A 17,729-nucleotide genomic window follows, 5' to 3' on the forward strand; every position below is an offset into this window, starting at 1 on the left:
ACCAGAAATGATGTCCTTTCTGGCAACCCTGATTCCTTCCTCCATTCCCCTTCCCCCACTGCCCTAGCAAGCTGCAGTAGGGGCATCAGGCTTCCAGTATGAGGAGTCCTGGAAAAGTGGGGGACCTGGCAGGCCTCATCCTAGAAATTTGTTTAGCACTCCTCATAAAAAAATATCTAAGACAAGCAGTGAAAAAATGCAAAAAATATATCCTCATTTTTTTGTGGCATGATTATTTTTGGACTTTATGTTCTAAATGGACACAGCTGGATGGTGTCAAGCTTGTCTCCTTTTCTCAGAACCACTCCTCTCAGCAGAGTTTGAAGTTCTGTGACTTCAGTAGACCTTTTGGAGGAAGCCTTCACGCTTTCCTGAATGGAGTGGTTGATTGGTTGTTGATTCATTCTTCTTTGGGCATTTCCCTGGTTGCAAGTTTCATTGCTTACATTTTCTATATGGAACCAATTTCTTGTGCAAAATACACGTGCCCCATTTGCTAAGGGCTCCTGTGTATATAAATCATGAATTTGCTTGCTGGCAAAATACAAGTGGACCAGGACCTGATACTATTCTATTTATGGCTGAGTACATGTCATGAAACAGCCGTAATTTAAACATATGCATGTGTTTGTCTAATCCCCGCTTTAAAGCCAGCGAAACCACCGGCTGTCTCTGGATCTTGTGGCAGTGAATCCCATAAGTCAATTGTGTTATTTATCATGAACCAACTGCTAACCAATTGCTTTTGGGTGATTCTTAGGGCTGATAAAAGAACGATTTGTCTTGGTCCACTACACATAGCTGTACAAGCCCTCACCAGCAGGAGTTCAGGGAGCATGGACATGGACGAGGGGTGTTGTCAAGCAACAACATGAAACACATTTCCCTGGCAGCCCGGAAGTGACGTCACACTCTCTAGGAATTGCTGGAAACTCTATGGTAAAGCCATAGAGTTTGCATCGATTCGTAGTGTGACATGACTTCATGTCCTGGTTTTCTGTGGGAGTGATGCCACGCTGTTTCCCATCAGTCATTTTTAGTTTTTTTTCTCCTACCAGCCACCGGAGTGCTGGCAGGCAACAGGAGCTGGGAGCCGGAGATCTCCTGCCCCCAGCCAGCATCTGGCAACACAAGTACTTACCCCTGTGGTAAACCTAAGGGAGAATAAATCTGTTGAAAGTTTTAAAGTAATGAAATTGGAAAGCATTAAGGAAACAGTATTAATTTGAATTTTGGAGAAAGAGAAATATTTACAAAAATTGCACTCTCTCGGTAAGAGGAAGGAGGCCATTTAATGATAGTCGGGACAGATCTGCAACTCCCGATGAAAAACAATGGAAAGAGAAGACAAAAACTCCTTAAAAATATCTGGCAGGTTGCCGAGTGACCCATTTGCCCTTAGACCCCTTCCTGATGCAAAGCTGTGAACGTGTCTGCTGATTTCTGACGGCAACTCCTGGATCCCTGACGAATTGTGGAAGTGATCAGTGCAAAAATCAATCCATACAGCCGGGGAAACAGAGACTCGCTTCCTGTCACCATTAATATTTTCTCTAAAACCCCATTTTACTGGAATGAGCATCCCAGAAAACAGCACATTTTATTCAAAAGACGGCAATCTTGTTATTGGCAGGGCTGCTGTCATAATGAGGACAATCAATTCCTTGCACTCCATTATGGTTATATTGAATTTATTTGGGAAGAAAACACTGGTTTACTTAGCAAAGGTCTACATAGCTATTGCTGGTTTTTTTTCTACCTGACCTTGCTGTTCTCTGAAGCTAAATAATTGTTGGGAAGTGAAATAGCAACATTTAAAATATTTTTTAAAAAATTAGAAGCTACTTTGAAATGTCTGAATCAATGCTTTCTCTCATACTGGAAGATGAGCGGTCCCAGTCCTTTCAGAACTGCCTGCAGGTACCGCAAGAAAGAAGAGAAGATGCGCAAGTGTGCTTGTGCTTTGAGCAACAATTCCCATTCATTAATGGAGGCAAGTTTGTGACTTGCCAACCTAAAGTGGCCCTCTGGACAGAGCCCCAGGCAAGCAGCAGGAAACGGGAGCTCTCCTAAGCCCATGGTGGTCTGGCATGTTTCCGGGTGGAGATTAGGGAAAGGAGGGACAGGAGGAAATGTTTTCCTTGTTGCCTTTAGGGCTGCCAACTGGGTTTGGAAATTCCTGATTTGGGAGCAGAGTCTGGGGATGGCAGAGTTTTGGGAGGGAGGTAGCAGGGATGTGATGCCAAAGAGTCCACCCTCCAAAGCTGCCATAGGGCCAAGCTACACATGACGAATGACACTTGACCGGCAAGTGAACAGACTCAGATGTATTCCTCCCTGTTCACTTGCGCTTCACTTGCACTCCACTTGATCACATAGCACAAGTGAACAGGGAGGAATACATGTGAGTCTGTTCACTTGCCGTTCAAGTGTCATTCGTCACGTGTAGCTTGGCCCATAGTCTTCAGGGGAACTGAGCCCCTCCAGAAGAACTGAGCCCTGTATTCTGGAGGTCACTTAGAGTTCTGGGAGATCTCCAGTCTTCACCTGGAGGACTACAAATGAAAGATCCCAGATCTTCCACGGAGGAAATTATCAATCTACAGATGTTTAGTAATTGAAGTGCACTGTGCTAAATCCCTCTGTCCCCCCCGGCATCGCAAACCTCTTTATGAGAGGTTATGAGAACCTCTTTATGATGATCTATTTATTGTTGTATTTATTGATTAATGAGCAAGGTGCACTTTCATCAGTAAATTGTAATATTTGAACAAAGATAGATTAATGATAGTTTCACAAATTCTTGGAGCCCATCTGGCACCTAAAGAGACATCGTAGGGCCTTTGACCGAACACCTTGCACACAAGTGCTTTTCTTAAGGTTAGCAAATGCATTTTGGTCTTCCCATAGACCAAAGCTCAGAGTGACCTCAGAGCTTCTTATCTGGAGGAAACTTAATAGAGATAGAACAATCAGTGTTATTGGTTTAAGTCACTGTGAGTATAGTAACTAGGTTTTTGAGCTCGCTCCATGTTCTGTATTGAGGTCACACAAGTTTCACATATCCCATTTTTCTGTCTCAAAAATTATCTCCATCGTCAAATTCTCCTGAACATACATGGTCACTAGAAATGGAACTGGAACTGGAAAAACAGTGGCTCATTGTGTCTCATGAACCATGAACCATGAACGGGCATGAAATTGCTTTGTTCATGAACCGGTTCATTTGGTTCGTGAAAATGTCACTTCCAGGGCAGCTGAAGGTCTGCGGAAAGCCCTTTCCCCCATTACCTAGGAAACTGATTGATTGGTGCCAGGCTGTCTGCAGTGAGGAACCGAAAAATAAACCAAACAAACCACTCTAAAATTATAGTGGTTCATCGCGGCTCATCAGAAAATGAGCTCCGACGAACTGCTGGTTCACAAACCAAAAAATAGCCCAACTTGTGACAAGCTTTGGTTCGTATTTCGGTTCGTGCCCATCTCTAGTAGTCACTGCTGCAACTAGTGCCCACAAAGGGATATTCCTCTTTTGAGCATGCAGCTTCTTGCTTATTGATGTGGCACATTTCCCAAAATCATAAAGAAAATAGGAATAGAAATATTGTGTGAATGGGTCCCCAGAATCTTTCATGCTCTGGTGGTTCTGGAGAGTAAAAATAAATGAAACTTGGGAGGTACTCCATCTTCTAGGAAGGAATGTCATCAGCCTTGTGAATGGATCCCTGATCAAGACTACAACCTTGGAAACAGTTCTGTGCCACACAATATAACATGGATCATCTGTTAATGAAGTCTGGAGATACAGAAAACAAAAAAAACCATTCAGGTCAACTTTCAAAGTCAACTTTCATGGTCATATTTCTCTGCTGAAGTCTGAACATTCACATTACAAAGATCTGGTTAAAAAAATATATTTTTCTCAATGAATACTTTGTATTTTATTGATAAGTTTAAAATGCCCGTAAAAAGGGAAGAGAGAAAAGAAAAAGAAATCAAGAAAAAGAGAGAGGAGAACAAAAATTAAAGAAAAAGAACAAAGAAAAATAATACATATATAAAAAATCATTTTCCATTTTTTTCTACACCTATCATATATTTACAAACATTATACTTGTAGTTTTGATACGAAATTTACCTTTTCAATAATGCCCCCCAATTTTCCCAATTTTAATATTTAATATTAAATTTCCCAAATTTATCTTCTTAGAAATCAAATCCACAAACCATCAATTCATTTTTTCTCTCGTCTCATTATGAAAGTCAATAAGGGGTTTCCAATTTACTATAAAAGTAGACCATGCTTTATTTCTGATCAGAGCTGTAAGTTAAGCCTAGCTGCCATTGTCATATATAAAAATATATACCGTATTTTTTATACAAGATCTAGTAAAATTTTGGAGGGGGAAAGCATTTAAATAAATAAATGTTTATACCCCACCTTGTCTCCTTAGACTTAGGTGGCCAACAAACCTACTGAAATATCATTTTAGTTCTGACCTGTCTGAAGCAAAGTTCAGAGTGCGTTGTCCTTAATTATTTTTTTTTAAAAATCATTTAAGAAAGACAAAGTAAGAATTACAATAACAATAGAAACAGAAAGTGCTTAGAACCTTAAAAAATAGATTGGAGCTGCTTAGGAAATGTGAGCACCATATATAACAAAACTTAATATGATACTTTAACTAATCTCCTTCAAATTAATTTGTTATAAAAAAAAGAAAATAAAGAAAGGGTAAGTGGATGATAGTACTTCTAAATAGAGTATCTAAGAACATATTTTTAGAATTTTGGGGGGGAGGGGGGAGATTCAAACCAAGGTGGGAGTTTAGACATCAGACAAAGGTCCACCTGGACCTTTGTTGAACACATTATGTTCAACTTCACATAAATACCATTATATTATAAATCTCATTATATTTCATGTCTGTATCTTAATTCTTATAGGGGCATTGCTCCTCCTCTCCTTTTATTTCAGTTATCATGGGAACTCCAGTATGCAGTGGCCCATCACATTCAATCCTTGATGAGTGGGGAGAAGAACCGCCAAGTGGCCTGTGTTGCAGGTCTGCTGGTCACCATTGTTTCTTGCTGCCAGGAGGAGCTCCGCAATGCCAGATGCCCCCTGCACCTGCCACTCCTCAGACTCTTTGAGAAGCTTGCTTCCCAGTCCATTGAGCCAGATATCTTAAGGTAACCGTGAGTCTCTCTTCACGTTACTAAGTACCTAGTGAAGCTCAAGTGCAGGCTTGTATGTTTGGTCCTCAATTCACATGCAGGCTGTTCGTGAATGCCGCTTTCAGGGGAACTCCCTTTGCGTGACTGCATCTGCAAGTGATTCGGGAGGGCAAAGCGCCAATTCAGCTCTGTTTTCGCTGCAAGAACAAGTACTGTAGGCTCCTTTGAATTGCCAGTTTGCATTTCTTATTTCTGTATTTCAATGAATGGATGTGGGAGGTGGGGGAAACTGGGATACTTTTAGCAGTTGAGGAGGAACTGATATCGAACGCATGAATGTATTCATGTGGAACAAATTGACGTGTGACTGTGTGAGCGAGTGCATGGAAAGTTGGAGGGCAGACACGTGAAATGAGGTTCACTTGGGCATCCCTAGGCACTTCGTAACATGTAGAGAGACTCTGTGTCTTTCAGGGAACTGGGTCCTAGATCCTTTAAGGTAGAAATGGTCTCTTTCTTCAGCTGTGGCTAGAGGCCCACGCAAGGTAGAGCCTCCCTGTCTTCCCCAAACAACACAGTGTCTTTGGAGAGGCTCCTGGGGGGATTCCTCCATTCACACAGCAGCAGGAGTACACGCGCTGTCTCATTGCTACACCCCCTGCCCTCACAATTTACTCTGTGGCTGTGCAGTGGCGCTTCTCTGGGTTTATTGCTTGGGGGTGCAGGGTCACTTTGGCCAAAAGCAGGTCATGAAGCATTTCTTCTGATGGCAGGTGCCCCTCTTCTGCTGGGGAGGTACACCTGTTGAATCAGGAGATATACATGAAGGGGAGGGGACAACCTATTCCAGGGATAAAGAGAGACTTATGGGGGTTGAGGGACTAGACACTTGGGGAAAATACTCAAATAAATTCCCAAGACATTTCCATGTGAAATGATAACCATTCACGGGGTGGGGGGGCATGGCTCAGTGGTGGAGCATCTTCTCTGCCTCCACCATCTCCAGTTAAAAGAAACATGTAGTGTGCATCATGAAAGACCTACACTTGAGATCCTGGAGAGCGGTTTGCCAGTTTGAGTAGACAAGACTGACTTTGATGGACCGAAGGTCTGCTTCAGAATAAGGTGGCTTCATGTGGGTTCCATGTTAGGTAATCTAACTCCCTTTCCATGAAAGTTCTTTCACTCTCCGACATTCTTCCTTTTCCTCACATTCCAAGCTACGTCTTACTTTGGGCAGAACCCTGTCCCTCATGGGAAAAATTCCCATCTAAATCATGAAAAAAGCAAAAAAGAGACCACTCACTGAATATTTGGGTGATCCCCATGTATGAAGAAAAATACAGTTTTCTGAATTAAGCCAAAGAGGGAAGAAAACTGGATGATGACTGAATATATTACAAGAATTCCTCGTGGTTCCCGTTTCAACAGTTCTTGCCAGAGGGAGGGAGAAGGCAGGTGGCAGCAGGCTGCCACCCTTGCCACTTGCTTGCTCACCAGGTTGGCAAGGAACAGCTCCCTCTTGCCCCCTATTTCCCTCTGAAGGGTTTTTCTCCATTCTCAGCAAGGACTTTCCCTTACTGCCTGCTTGCCTGCTTGGACTGACAGTTGAACAACTGGTGATAGCATGGAGGAGCAGACACAGCTTGTACCCCAAGGGTGGGGGCAGAGGAGTTCACTAGAGGTCCCCTTTCTGAGCCTCCTCACAACTAAGGCTATTTCCCCATGTTCTTTTTTTTTTTTTTTTTGAAAAATTTTTATTGGGTTAGAACATTTTTATTTTTACATTACAGTCAATTTTCCCCTAATTTTTCGTTTCTAACCCCCTCCCTTTCCCCCCCTTTTGTTGACTTCCAACAGCTTTCCCACCCTCTGTCCCTTTTCCCTTACTTCTATTAAATTCCTCTGTCTAAAACAGATATACATTCTCCATTATATTAAGCAGTACATCTTTAACTCCTTTACTTATTATACACCCAAACTATACGTCTTTAGATAAACAATTTATCCCATTTTCCAGTTTTGAATAATTCTATATAAACCTATATATCATAAACCATAAAAATTTCCCACATTTAAATCAAACAATTTGATTTGTTCTCTATATATTACTCATTTCAACTTTTTATGGTAATTCTATATAACTCCTCAGATACTCAGTCAATTTAACTCTTCTATACATTCAGTTTGGTGCATATAAATCTTGTCAAAGAAAGAAAATATTGTTAGTTAGTCAATCCTCATGTTTAAACCTTATCATTAATTATTCTCTATCAGTTGACCTATACATATCTATATATATCTCAATCAATTAATCTAACTGCTTATAAATTCACATTTCTCTTCCTCCCCCGGTAAAGTCACCCCTCTCTTTTATACTTTTATTATATTTCAGTAGTTCTCAAACTGCCACAGTTTTCCTCCCACCTCCCATTTCTTCTCCAGGTATTGTTTCAGCTTCTCCCAGTCTGTGTTGAACTGCCCTGAGTCCAGATCTCTCAGTTTTCTTGTCATCTTGTCCATTTCAGCCATATACAGCAATTTGTAGATCCAATCTTCAATAGTTGGTACTTCTTGTACTTTCCATTTCTGCGCATACAAAAGTCTAGCTGCTGCAGTCATATAAAAAATCAACGTCCTATGATGGGCTGGAATTCCCTCCATTCCCAAGTTTAGCAGCAGGAGTTCTGGGTTCTTATTTATTTGAAACTGTAAAATTTCACTCATTTCTCTTATTATTTCCCCCCAGAACTGCCTAGCTACCTCACACGACCACCACATATGGTAGAGGGAGCCCTCATGTTTCTTACATTTCCAGCATTTATTAGAAGTATTCAAGTTCCCTAGCGCAATCTTCTTTGGTGTCATGTACCAACGATAGATCATTTTGAAAATGTTCTCTTTAATATTGATACATGTCGTTGTCTTCATTGTAGTTTTCCACAAGTATTCCCATGCCTCCATTGTTATTTCTTTATTGAAATTTATAGCCCATTTCACCATCTGTGTTTTAACTATCTCATCCTCAGTATACCATTTCAGCAATACTTGGTATACCTTGGATATTCTTTTCTTGTCTTCTTTAAGAAGGGTCTGCTCTAGTTCCGAGTTCTCTGTTCGTATGCCCCCTTTTGCAAAGTCTGAGTTGTATAAGTCTCTAATCTGTCTATACTGGAACCAATCATAGTTAGGTGATAGTTCCTCTTGCGTCTTTATTCTAAGTTTAGATACTTCAATCTTAGTTATTTCTTTGTACGTTAAACATTGTTGTTCATTATCCACAGCTCTCGGATCTATCACCTCATATGGAACCACCCACAAGGGGGTTCCTTCTTGTAGGTAAGTTCTATACTTCTTCCAGATTGTAAATAGACTTCTCCTTACAAAATGATGCAGGAACATCGAGTTGACCTTTACTTTATCATGCCATAGGTATGCGTGCCATCCAAAAATTTTTTTATATCCCTCTAGGGCTAATAGTTTCTTATTCTTTAATGTCATCCACTCTTTTAGCCAAACTAGGCAGATTGCATCATGGTAAAGTCTCAGATTGGGCAGTTGCATTCCGCCTCTCTCCTTTGCATCTTGTAAAACTTTTACTTTCACTCGAGGCTTCTTGCCTGCCCAAACAAAATCTGATATTTTCCTCTGCCATTTTTCAAATTGTTTAGAGTCTCTGATGATTGGTATTGTCTGTAACAAAAACATTACTCTTGGTAACACATTCATCTTAACTGCTGCGATCCTGCCCAACCATGACAGGTTCAATCTATTCCATTTGATCAAGTCTCTCTCTATCTGAGTCCATAATTTTTCATAATTATTCTTGAACAAATCTATATTTTTTGCAGTCAGCTCAACTCCCAAGTATTTCACCTTACTAGTTACTTCACAATCCGTTGTTTCCATTAACAATTGTTGTTTCTGCTTAGTCATGTTTTTGCATAATATCTTTGACTTCTTTTTGTTAATGAAGAAACCTGCCAAGTCTCCAAACTCCTTGATCTTGTCTATCACTTTTGGCATGTTCTCCAGTGGGTCTTCTACAATTAACATTATGTCATCTGCAAATGCTCTGACCTTATATGAATAGTCCTTTATTTTTATTCCTCGTATTTCCTCATCTTGTCGAATTTGTATCATCAGAATCTCCAGTACTAAAATGAACAACAATGGAGATAACGGGCAACCTTGTCTTGTTCCTTTACTAATCGTCAATTTCTTGGTCAGTTCATCATTCACTACAATTGCTGCAGTCTGGTCTCTATAGATTTCCTTGATTGCTCTGACGAATCTTTCTCCCAGTTGTAGCTTTTCCATAGTGGCAAACATAAAGTCCCAGTTTAAATTGTCAAACGCTTTTTCAGCGTCTACAAAGAAGAAACCAACCTCTTTGTCACAACGCTTGTCGTAGTATTCAATAGCATTGATCACTGTCCTTAAGTTGTCTCTTATTTGTCTGTCTGGCAAAAAGCCTGCTTGTTCCTCCTCTATGACTTCCGAGAGCCACCCCTTCAATCTCTCCGCCAATATCTTCGCAAAAATTTTATAGTCATTATTAAGTAGTGATATAGGTCTGTAATTTTTCACGTTGGTCAGGTCTTGGCCCTCCTTTGGGATCAATGATATATTCGCTTCACTCCAAGTATCTGGAATCCTTTGATCCCTAAAAACTCCATTCATCACCTCTTTTAGGAATGGTGCCAGTTCATTGGCCATTGTCTTATAAAATTTAGCCGTAAGTCCATCTGGCCCTGGCGCCTTTCCTAGATTTGCAGATTGTATTGCCTTGCTTATTTCCTCGTCAGTTACTTCACTGTTCAACTTACTTCTCCAAGCTTCCGAGATTTCTGGAAGTTTGGTTTTCTCCAGATATGATGCTATTGATTCTTTGTTTACTTCTTTTTTATTATACAGCTTAGCATAGAATTTATAGAAGGCTCTACTAATGGTAGTCTGCTCCAAATACGTTTTATCTTCTTCACAGATTTTATTTATTATTTTCTTTTCCCTTTTCTTCTTCAATTGCCATGCCAAATATTTCCCAGGTTTATTAGCACCCTCAAATGCTTTTTGATTCAGTCTTTTAAGATTCCACTCCAATTCTTTATTACTCATTGCTGTTAGCTGTTCTTGAAGAATTTTGATTTCCTGGTATATTTTCTTTTTCCCTGGTCTCTTTTTTAACTGTACTTCTTTGGCTTTTATTTTCTCCTCAATCTCTTGTCTTTTCTCCTCTTTCTTTTTTCTTGCTCTGCCATTTAAGTCCATTAGTATGCCCCTTACAACCGCCTTGTACGCATCCCAAACTTTATTGGTTGGTACTTCTTTATTCACGTTGTATTGTATAAAAAACTTTGTCTCTTTTCTCAATGTTTCCATATTCTCACTTTCCTGTAACAAGTCCTCATTTATTCTCCAGGCTTTCCTTTTTCTCCCTTTTCCGAATTTCCACATAATTGGGTTGTGATCTGAGCCTACCATCGGCATTATTCCTACCTCCTTAGTCCATAACGCTAAGTCCTTTGAGGCCCAGATCATATCAATTCTTGATAATGTAAGATGCCTTGCAGAATAAAAAGTAAACTGTCTGGTTTTAGGATATTCTCTCCTCCATACGTCTTCGAGAGTCTCTTGTTGAATCAACTCAAAAAAAAGCTTTGGCAATAATCCTCTTTTCTTTTGTGCTTTTGTAGTCTTTTTGTCTAGTTCCAAATCTGTCACTCCATTGAAATCTCCAGCAAGAATTATCTGGTCATATACAAGATCGTCTAAGTGCTTCCTTAAGTCCTCAAAGAAGCTTTCCTTTGCACCGTTAGGTGCATAAAGTCCGACTACCAACACTCTCTTTAAGTTCCAATTACATTCCACTGCTACAAATCTAGCTTCCACATCTCTCATAACAAATTTTGGCTGCAGCTCCTCTTTTATATACAACACCACTCCTCTTTTTTTCTTGTTGGAAGCCGCTACAAATTCTTTGCCCAATTTTCCAGATTTTAAATATTTTACATCCTGTTTTCTAATATGGGTCTCCTGCAAACAAACAATATCACATTTTTGTTTTAGTAGCCAATGAAAAATATTTTTTCTCTTATTCGGTGAGTTTAGTCCATTTACATTCCAAGATAATACTTTACTCTCCATATTCATGGTTTTGTTGGTAAGTCTTTTTCATTGTCCTTAATAAATCTCTCCATCTCCCGCTCAGATCTGATACGCTTTTTTGCCCCTCCAAACTCAAAGGACACTCCTTCCGGTAACTCCCATCTGTACCTAATGTTCATGTCCTTCAAAGTCTGAATTAACACTCTATATTTTTTCCTGTCCAGTAACACTGATCTGGGCAATTCCTTCATTATGATAATCGTCTTGCCATCAATCTCCAATGGGTCTTGAAATTGTTTTGTCACAATCCTCTCTTTCATATTTCTAGTTGTAAACTGCACGATCACATCCCTTGGTAGTTTCCTCTGGGTTGCAATTCTCGAGTTCACACGATACGCCACATCTAGGATAGCCACAATTTCCTCCTCCTCCTTCCCCAGGTATTCAGCCAACACCTCAGTCATCTGTTCTTGCGCTGACTTCCCTTCAACTTCTGGCAGACCACGAAAACGAAGCTGCTTCTCCATGTGTTTAGTTTCTGCAACTGACATCCTCCCCTTTACCGATCTCATCTCTGTTTGTTGCGTTTCTATTAAATTCTCCATCGCGTCTTCTACTGTTTTGACTCTCTGTTTCGTTCCTTGTAATTCACTGCTAATCGTTTCCACGCCTTTTTTCACTTCTGACAGCTCCGACTTTACTGTCTGTGTAACTTCTTTGACCTCTTTAATAAGCTCCAATTTCGTGTCCTTAAGTTCTTTCATCATGTCTATAAGTTTTTTGTCCAAATTTTCTATTGCCGATTGCCACTCTTTTTTCGACATCGTGGGGCTTGCTTTAGCTCGCTCCCACGAATCTGCTCTCTTCCTCAGCTCCGTGGCGTATAATTAAACGTTTTCCTTTTTTTTTCAAATGTCCCAATCTTTGCCAAAATTAATTTTTTATATCCAAAATGTCGGGCGTCTTTTCTCTATGGTTTCTCTATGTTATTATAATCCAAGATGGCCTACTTCCTCTTCCGCTGAAGCCACGACCCTTCCACTTTCAAAAATGGCGATTCCCCACTTCCTGTCCCTTGGCAAGGGCCGCTTCCCTCCAGCCACTCTATTGTTATTACGCACTTCCTGTCTCCCGTCTTCCCACAGCAGGTCTCGCGATGGTGTCTTTTTCCCACAGCTCCAAGACCACAGGTATTCAAAACAATAGTCCAATTTTTGTAATAACTTCTTTAAACTTAGTCTCTTTTAAAATACAACTCCTGCCGAGTCTTCACCTCCTTTTCACTAGTCTGTTGCAGTTTAAAAATCTACTTTCTTTCCTCTCTGTTTTTGTCAATCTGTCCCGTTTCAAGAGATAGCGATCTTTACCTTCTCTTCAACTTTCTCGGGTTGTAATCGCTGTTTCGATCTTAAATTCTCCTCTCGACTTCCCTCCCCGATCGAAGCTTGGGTATGTAGGTCTTATGCCAGCCGAGTTGGCCCCAAAATTGCCGCAGAGATTATAGCCGACCCGTCGCAAGGTGGGACCTCAAGGATCGGGGGGGAGACTCCTTGTGTAGAGCCCCCCCTCGTCCGAGATCTAGCTCACCCTAGGGTCCTGAGCGTTCTTTGCCTGCTCCCCGCCTGAGAGCAGTCGGCCGCGGGTTATTTTCACCCCTCCGGCCGGTTAAAACGGCAATCCGGTCAGCTCCGCAAATGGAGCTGCGTTAGACCTCCATGAATCCCAAACCGGAAGTCCCTATTTCCCCATGTTCTTAAAGGGACAGCCCACTCACTGAATGCTGCCAGCTTTTCCCCTTCACTATATACATCTCCGATTTCAAAACAGGCTGTTTGACTTCCATTTTGTCGGTGCCTTTTCAGGGACCGCAGGAAACTGCATTCTCAAAAAAGGTGCCAAAAAACCAGAAACCAAGCAGCCTGCTGAAGTTTTGAAACCAGAAACATGTGGAATGAAGGGAAAAGCCGGCAGCGTTCGGTGAGTGGGCCGTCTCTTTAAGGACGTGTGGAAATGGCCTAGAGCTGGAGCTGGCCGTTCTAGTTTTACCAGTTTAACAGAGGAAGGCAGGAAAATTTGTGCTGCTTTCACACATGTTGAATAATGCACTTTCAATCCACTTTGCAAATAGGTTTAACTGCATGAAATGGGAGAATCCCTTCAGAATGATCGCTGAAATAAATTAGCCCAGTAAATTCTTATTGGCCCTTTTTCCTGTTTGTTTGTGTATGTGTGTGTGTAGTTGTTTATGTCAATGTGTTATTAATTTATTTGTTTATTGTATTTATGCATGCATTTCAAATGTTATTGTCATGTTTTAATTATCAGTTGTTCGCTGCCTTGGGGACTCCATTTGGGGTGGAAAGGCGGCAAATAAATATTTTAAATAAATAAATAAAATGCATTAAAAGTGGTTTGGAAGTGCACTATTCAATGTGTGTGAAAGCAGCCAAATTGGAGAAGTGCTGGCAAGAGGAGTTGTCTGTGCTGCGTGAGGTGGTTCAATGCAAAGAATTGTCTGACTCAGTACAAGACCCTTCGCTCCGTGTTTTCTCCCCGGATCTGTGAAAGTTAAAAACTCTGGAGATCTATAAGAATCACAGGAGCTTCTGTAGGACAACTGATTTGTCAGTTTTAGGAAAGCCTCAGAATGTACTGCAATCAGGGCTTTTTTTCAGCTGGAACGCAGCGGAACGGAGTTCCGACACCTCTTAAAAATGGTCACATGACTGGTAGCTCCACCCCCATTCTCCAGACAGAGGAGTTTAGATTGCACGGAGGGCAATCTAAATGCCCCTCTGTCTGGAGATCAGGGGGCAGGGCCACCAACCATGTAACCATTTTCGCTGAGGGCGATTTAAACTTTAAAAAACTCCCCCCTTGTTCCAGCTGACCCAAAGTGCGGTCCTGAGTTCCACCACTGAGTTCCACCACCTCTTTTCCCAGAAAAAAAGCCCTGACTACAATCCATGACATCCAGCTGATCTTACACAAAGGGAATGCAGTACTTAGCTCAGGATGCTTCTATATGCATTTGACTGACTGCAACCCTTTTTCCTTTCCCTCATCCAGGCAGTTTCTCTGCCTCAGGACTCGGTTGCAACCTCTGGTGTCTGGTTCCAGTGCAAGCTCATCTCCAGCAACTCTGGGGCAGCAGGATGAATTATTTAAACCAGCTTGCAAAGACGGTGAGATTAAAGTGACACGTGCTGCCAAAGGCAGATGGAGGAGGGCTGTGATTTTCTAGGGAGGGGGGAAGAGAGTTTTTTAAAGTTTAAATCACCCTCAGTGAAAATGGTCACATGGCCGGTGGCCCCGCCCCCTGATCTCCAGACAGAGGGGAGTTTAGATTGCCCTCCACACTGCTCCAGCGGCGCAGAGGGCAATCTAAACTCCCCTCTGTCTGGAAATCAGGGGGCGGGGCCACCGGCCATGTGACCATTTTCAAGAGGTGCCGGAACTCCGCTCCACCACGTTCCAGCTGAAAAAAAGCCCTGGAGTGGCATAATGAGGAGGGTACAGATGTAGCTTGTTCCAGCCATCAGTGGCCCAGGAGGTGATAGGCAAATCATTTCCACTTTCAGATTTACTGTGAACAGTCTCTTCTGATGATACTTCTTGCAATGATTGTCTAATTAGACATGGAACATGGTTAGCACCTCTGGCTCTAGACAGGATAGTCTCTGATCTATACAGGATAGTCTCTGCTATATCCAGAGCTTTTTTTCTGGGAAAAGAGGTGGCGGAACTCAGTGGGTTGCCCTCGGAGAAAATGGTCACATGGCTGGTGGCCCCGCCCCCTGATCTCCAGACAGAGGGGAGTTTAGATTGCTCCACTTGGCGCGGAGGGCAATCTAAACTCCCCTCTGTCTGGAGATCAGGGGGCGGGGCCACCAGCCATGTGACCATTTTCAAGAGGTTCCGGAACACCGTTCTGCCGCGTTCCAGCTGAATAAAAGCCCTGCTTATATCAATAAATATTATCCGGGATATCTAAATGGAGCTTCCAGACTCAGATGCACTGATGCCACTTGACTATCTGTGGGGAGGAGCCGTGGCTCAGTGGTGGAGCTTCTGCTTGATTCAGTCCCTGGCATCTTCAGTTTAAACAGTAGATGGTATAAAAGTCCTCAACCTGAGACCCTGGAGAGCTGATACCAGTCTGAGTAGACAAGATTGACCTTGTTGGACCGATGGTCTGATTTGGTATAAGGCAGCCCCATGGCCGTTTCCACACCTCCTAAAAATAGCGCCCCGCTCACCAAATGCTGGCGGCTTTTTTGCAGGATTTCTGACGTCACCATTTCCAAAGCAGATGCAGGCAGTTCTCATGGTGCTGCGAAAACGGAAGCAAAACTGCCTGCATCTGCTTTGGAAACGGAGATGTCAGAAATCCCGCAAAGAAGCCACCAGTGTTCAGTGAGTGGGGTGCTATTTTTAGGAGGTGTGGAAACAGCCCATATGTTTCATGTGTGACATATGCAGGGTGGGGGTGGACTTTGGTACGGATGGACTCTTGCTGTCGTGCTCTGCTTATGGGCTTCCTGGAGCCAGCTAACTGGCCAGGGTTCGAACCAGAATGCTGGACTAGAAGGTCTTGGGGTCTGTTCCTGAAGATCCTGCCAAATAATAATAAAAATAACAACAACAACATACGAAATATACACTGTCCTTCAGGACAACTTAACACCCACTCAGAGTGGTTTACAAAGTATGTTATCATTATCCCCACAACAATCACCCTGGGAGGTGCTGAGAGAGCTCTGAGAGAGCTGTGACTAACCCAGGGTCACCCAGCTGGCTTCAAGCGGAGGAGTGGGGAATCAAACCTGGCTCTCCAGATTAGAGTCCTGCCGTTCTTAACCACTATACCAAACTGGCTCCAATAGACATAGAGTTCTCTACGTCTATTAATAGATGTAAAGTTCAGATTATATGGCTTTTATAATTGGACGGCAGCTATGTTTGAGTTTGACATCCTGCCCCCTATGACTTTACGCGCACAGAGCACCATCCTTGCCAATGTGGCCATGTGACCTGCCGCTGAAATGATGCTGCGTATCCGCTCCATTCCATCTCTCACTGCTGTGGCTGCCTCCAGTTGTGCCCCTCAACATTCTCCCTTGAAGGCAGCACTTTAATTCCTGAGTAGCGTAGATAACTTGTTGCATTTTCTGTTCTAGGTTCACCGAGTGATCCTGCAAATTGTCACCTGGCTCCCTTGGGCTCAGTCACATCGTGGACATCTGAGAGTTCAGTGGTGGCTCTTGAGGCAGCCACGAGTCTGATTGCCATGACTGCGCCACGCAGCTTCCAACCGCACAGCACATGCCTGGCACCTTCCTTTGTGGAGTTTGACATGTCCCTGGAAGGATACGGGTACCTTCACTGTCTGTTTTGCACATCAACCTTTTGGTCTCCATCCCTATAGACCACCTGCTCAAGTCACAATGATAACAAACAAGGAGGGTCTTGAGTAGAATTAATAAGGAAAGATTACAAGACGGTCTAACGAAATCACCACTTCAAAAGTATTTTATCATATCAATTGCCAGGGCTTTTTTTCAGGGGGAACGCGGGGGAACGGAGTTCCGGAACCTCTTGAAAATGGTCACATGGCTGGTGGCCCCGCCCCCTGATCTCCAGGCAGAGGGGAGTTTAGATTGCCCTCCGTGCCACTCAGTGGGTTGCCCTTGAAGAAAATGGTCACATGGCTGGTGGCCCCGCCCCCTGATCTCCAGGCAGAGGGGAGTTTAGATTGCCCTCCGTGCGACTCCAGTGGCGCAGAGGGCAATCTAAACTCCCCTCTGTCTGGAGATCAGGGGGCGGGGCCACCAGCCATGTGACCATTTTCTTCAAGGGCAACCCACTGAGTTCCACCACCTCTTTTCCCAGAAAAAAAGCCCTGTCAATTGCCATACATATCATAAAAAGTATTTTATCATATCAATTGCTATACAGTCCTCTTCTCATAGACCCATAAAGTGCTGGTGCAATGCAAAGAAGGCCTTCTCTTGAAGCAGCACCTGGCGTTATGGTATTGGTGAACTGAATGGAAGTCTATAAATATTGAAAATCACGCCGGACTATCTTCCATCTTTGAAAAAGACTCTGGAAACAGGACCCCAACCGGTCATCCTGTCAGATGGTTGTTTTCATCTGCATGCTACTGGACCTATCTTGAATCCACAGCCATATGACCAACAAACTGCGTATTGTCGAGTTGTACCAAACAGTATTGGTTGTGGATGCTGTTTACATCTTTGCATTGCACCAGCACTTTATGGGTCTATGAGAAGAGGACTGTATACAATAATATATGTATTTAAATAGAAACTACAAGTAATTGAATGGCAATTGATACGATAAAATACTTTTGAAGTGGTGATTTCGTTAGACGGTCTTGCAATCTTTCCTTGTCAAGCCACAATGATGACTTGGTGCTA

The 17,729-nt window shown here is 42.5% G+C and overlaps 1 protein-coding gene across 1 annotated transcript in view; it reads left to right on the forward strand.

Moving 5' to 3' along the window:
* Positions 1-17,729, forward strand: part of WDFY4 (WDFY family member 4) — a 229,231-nt gene that overhangs the window by 54,161 nt on the left and 157,341 nt on the right. Inside the window, exons 10-12 of the mRNA XM_054983968.1 lie at positions 4,979-5,193; positions 14,356-14,471; positions 16,467-16,662. Coding sequence (XP_054839943.1) covers positions 4,979-5,193; positions 14,356-14,471; positions 16,467-16,662 — 527 coding nt within the window. The remainder of the gene's footprint in view (positions 1-4,978; positions 5,194-14,355; positions 14,472-16,466; positions 16,663-17,729) is intronic.

Source organism: Eublepharis macularius, chromosome 6, assembly GCF_028583425.1.
Source record: "Eublepharis macularius isolate TG4126 chromosome 6, MPM_Emac_v1.0, whole genome shotgun sequence".
In the NCBI taxonomy this organism is placed as follows: domain Eukaryota; kingdom Metazoa; phylum Chordata; class Lepidosauria; order Squamata; family Eublepharidae; genus Eublepharis; species Eublepharis macularius.